Raw genomic sequence first — 4308 nt, 5'->3', positions numbered from 1 at the left:
TTTCCATTTATTTTGCATTTTAAAATTATTTTTTAGAATATGTCAGTGTAATATTCTATTTAGAATATTTCACGTATTTTTCAAAAAAAAAAAAAACGGAATTTTTTTTATTTTTGTTATATATATTTTTTTATTTTTTTTAGTTAATTCAAGTTCCGAAAATAATATTTAAATTTTTTTTTTTTAGATTTTTCCATTTATTTTGCATTTTTAAATTATTTTTAGATTTGGTCTCACGGTCTCACAAAATTAGAATGGTCTTAAATGAACCTGAACCTATATATATATATATATATATATATATATATATATATATATATATATATATATATATATATATATATATATATATATATATATATATAAACTAACCTTCTTATTGAATATGAGATTTGAACTTTAGAGAGCAGTTATAGGAGCAAAGATTCTTAAATCTAAATGAAAAGTCACCAATAGGTTTTTCGTTAATTTGAAGTCGTCTATTTAGTATGTAGGGTAGAGGGATTAACAAATATTATACTCATAGTTTAGGGGGTTCTTGGACTTTTGACTACATCCATCCAATATGGGCTTTAACTTATTGTTCCCTTAGTTTGTAAAATAGCCGATTAAAATGATTCCGCCACCGGATAATATTATGGGTGCTAAACCATAAACATATTTCATAGGTTGTCATGGAGCTTAAATCATGTGTTTCTATGTTACTCAATTGCAGGATGTTTTCGAATGAAGAAGGAGGTGAAGGTTTGAAATATTTAAAATAAAAATAAAAATACGTTGTATTGAGTTTTTAAATTAGGCACCAAAATTGAAGGACGAAATTATTTGGGATCAAAATCGAAATATTTGAATAAACATAGGACCAAAAATGCAATGCATTTATGAATGTGAATAGATACTATTTACACTAGGCCAGGTAATTTGTAAGTTCCACCTATTTTTTCTCTACTTCTCCTTCTCGAACAATCTTACAAGAACTAGGAGGCTTTGATGTGCAAATGGTGTGCTTTTGTGTTTCGATTGATTTTTTATATTGGGGTTTTGATTGTATCTTGTTTGATGATGTACCTTCAAGTTTCGGAATTTGATTCTGGTGCGAACTACTTGGTACTGGTTTAAGGAATTCACAACAATGGCGGGAAAAAAAGCTTCATGGTCTCTGTTATTTTGGTTCACTTTGTTCCTTTCTTCCTGCTAGTTAACGTTCAAATTTGATCGAGTATTTATTGCATTCTAAAGACAATTGCAGTTTGTGCTTGAGTTGATAAGAAATGGAGAAACTTTATCTGTGTGTTTTTGCCATGTTGGCGACATGTTCTTGGGCTATCATCGTTAAATCCCACATGAAATACAAAGACCCAAAACAACCAATAGGTGTGCGAATAATGGATTTGATGAGCCGGATGACTTTGGAAGAAAAGATAGGTCAAATGACGCACATTGACAGTTATGTAGCAACACCAGAAGTAATGCGAACTTACTTAATAGGTAATCTTTCAAAATTACTCATCTTTTTCTGTATCAATTACCTAAAGATTTCGTTTTTAACGAGTCTCGCATCTTCCTTAGGGAGTTTATCAATTGGTGGAGCGAGTCCTCCATCAAAAGAGCCATATCCAGAGGCATGGATTAATACGATAAACACTCTGCAAAGAGGATCATTGGCTACTCGTTTAGGTATACCGATGATGTACGGAATTGATGCTGTCCATGGCAATAGTAAAGTTTACAACGCTACCATTTTCCCACATAATATTGGCCTTGGAGTAACTAGGCAAGTAAAATGTAATTTCGTTTGATCGTTATTTCGTTTTTACAGATTTTTCCCCCTTATTAATGTGGTTTCTTTTTGGAATCATGAATAGGGACCCTGAATTGATGAAGAAAATTGGAGCAGCGACTGCTCTTGAAGTTCGAGCAACAGGCATCAATTATGTCTTTGCACCTTGTGTCGCAGTATGTAGAGATCCAAGATGGGGTCGTTGCTTTGAGAGCTTTAGTGAAGATCCTAATATTGTTCGAGTCATGACAGAGATAATAACTGGACTTCAAGGAGACATTCATAGTAAAGGTCAAATAGGCTTTCCTTTTGTTGTTCGACAGTAAGTCTTGCCACGATTTCTATTTATTAAGAGTCAAGTTTGTACTTTGTAGATTTGATTGATTAATTAATTAGCCCTTTTGTTTTACAGAAAAAAAGTTGCAGCTTGTGCCAAGCACTATGTCGGTGATGGTGGAACGACAAGAGGCATTAACGAGAACAACACTGCCATAGATTTTCATGGTTTAAAGAGCATTCATATGCCTCCCTATCATGATGCGATTCGGAAGGGTGTTGCAAGCATCATGGTTTCTTATTCTAGCTGGAAGGGAGTCAAAATGCATAGAAATCATGAACTTATAGCTGGTTTTCTCAAGAACGCTCTGAAATTCAAAGTAAAGAACTTGTATTTTCTCCTATTCTTTTCAAGATTATGGTTTCATATACATGTTTGAATGTTTTGTTGTATCTTTTATAGGGATTTGTGATCTCGGATTTTATGGGTATTGACAAGCTGACAGATCCGCCTCATGCTGATTACACTTGGTCCATTCAACAAAGCATTTCAGCTGGCTTAGACATGGTTGGTTCAAACACCGATTATATGCTAAAACAAGTTTAGGTTTTGGTTTATTTGTTGATCATGTGAAAACTCAAAACTGTTGCAGATCATGGTTGGGTTTAACTACCCAGAATTCATCAGCGGGTTAACACACCTTGTGAAGAAGAAGTTCATCCCAATGAGTCGGATTGATGATGCAGTAAGAAGGATTTTACGTGTAAAGTTCATGATGGGTTTGTTCGAGAATCCATTCACAGATTTCAGCATGGCAAAATATCTTGGAGAACAGGTTGCAATCATTGGTCTTGAATCTGTTAATTCGAAAACATTAAGAACATATAATTTGATGCTAATTTCTTTCTTTCATATACAAACAGGATCATCGAGATTTGGCTAGGGAAGCAGTAAGGAAATCTTTAGTCTTGCTAAAGAACGGCAAATTTACCGATGTGCCAATGCTTCCCCTTCCGAAAACGTCAACAAGAATCTTGGTAGCCGGGACCCATGCGGATGACATTGGTAATCAGTGTGGTGGTTGGACCATCGAATGGCATGGGAAAAGTGGTAATATTACAAAAGGTATATACAATTTACTTACACTTCTAATAACAATACATAATATAATAATAGCAGTACGTAACAATTAATCTTTGTTGATGTTAACGTACAATAGGTACAACCATTTTAGCAGCGGTGAAAAACACAGTTGACCCGACAACCGAAGTGGTGTATGAAGAGGAACCGAGTCCCGATTTTATCAGATCCAACAACTTCTCATATGCGATTGTGGTAACGGGTGAATACCCATATTCAGAGTCGGTTGGAGATAGCCAGACTCTAATGATACCTGAACCTGGGCCCACAACCATCATGAACGTATGCGGGTCGGTGGAGTGTGTGGTGGTGCTAATCACAGGTAGGCCTGTAGTGATCGAACCTTATGTGCCTATCATGGATGCTTTGGTGGCTGCATGGCTTCCGGGGACTGAAGGCCAAGGAGTAGCAGATGTTTTGTTTGGTGATTATGGTTTTACGGGAAAACTTGCGCATACTTGGTTCAGGACTGTTGATCAGCTCCCTATGAATGTTGGGGACCCAAATTATGACCCGTTGTATCCGTTTGGATATGGGCTCACTACGAAACCGGTCTTAGAAGATGGAAGTGAGAAATATATAGGGAATTAGTTTAGGTTATTGCTAGTTTTTTGGTTTTGAAATGTCTTCAGGTTCTTTGTCTTTGTTATATTATAAGGAAATCATTGAAGAGATTATATTATTGATAAGAAAGTTATATATTTGTAATTACTTTTCTGGATCTTCATTTCTCTCTCGAATCCGAACCATTTTAATGGATCATCGGTCTTAGGAATGCAGGGTTCCAAAAATATGAGATAAGGGGATGCAGATAGTTTCTAATGTTGCAAAACTTATTAGGAGTTTCCATAGGGCCGACTAACGCATGGTAAGTATTCAGTCTAGATGGGGAGTATTTAGATTGGATAAATTATATGAAATTAATTTTAAGAAAATTATATATATAACAAATATAACAAGTTTATTAAAAATTATAAAAAAAAAAATAGATGAATGTCAATAACAATTTTAGACTTTTTTCCAAAAAAAAACGAAATTTCCGAGTTTTTTTTTTTTTTTTTTTTTTTTTTTTTTTTTTTCCAGTTTTTCTGATATTTACTGACTCCGAATT

At 34.4% G+C, this 4308-nt stretch overlaps 1 protein-coding gene across 1 annotated transcript; it reads left to right on the top strand.

Moving 5' to 3' along the window:
- Positions 1–929: 929 nt before the first annotated feature.
- Positions 930–3881, top strand: LOC145032501 (uncharacterized). The gene is made up of 8 exons (XM_078981327.1): positions 930–1488; positions 1570–1774; positions 1866–2102; positions 2193–2436; positions 2520–2624; positions 2710–2892; positions 2981–3182; positions 3277–3881. The coding sequence occupies exons 1-8, from the start codon at positions 1272–1274 to the stop codon at positions 3786–3788; spliced, it is 1905 nt and encodes a 634-aa protein (XP_078837453.1). The 5' UTR covers positions 930–1271; the 3' UTR covers positions 3789–3881.
- Positions 3882–4308: the final 427 nt, after the last annotated feature.

The sequence above is a fragment of the Lactuca saligna genome, chromosome 2 (assembly GCF_052625555.1).
Source record: "Lactuca saligna cultivar CGN05327 chromosome 2, ASM5262555v1, whole genome shotgun sequence".
Classification (NCBI taxonomy): Eukaryota; Viridiplantae; Streptophyta; class Magnoliopsida; order Asterales; family Asteraceae; genus Lactuca; species Lactuca saligna.
The sequence above is the reverse complement of the archived record's forward strand: the minus strand, read 5'-3'. Positions and strand labels throughout refer to the sequence as shown.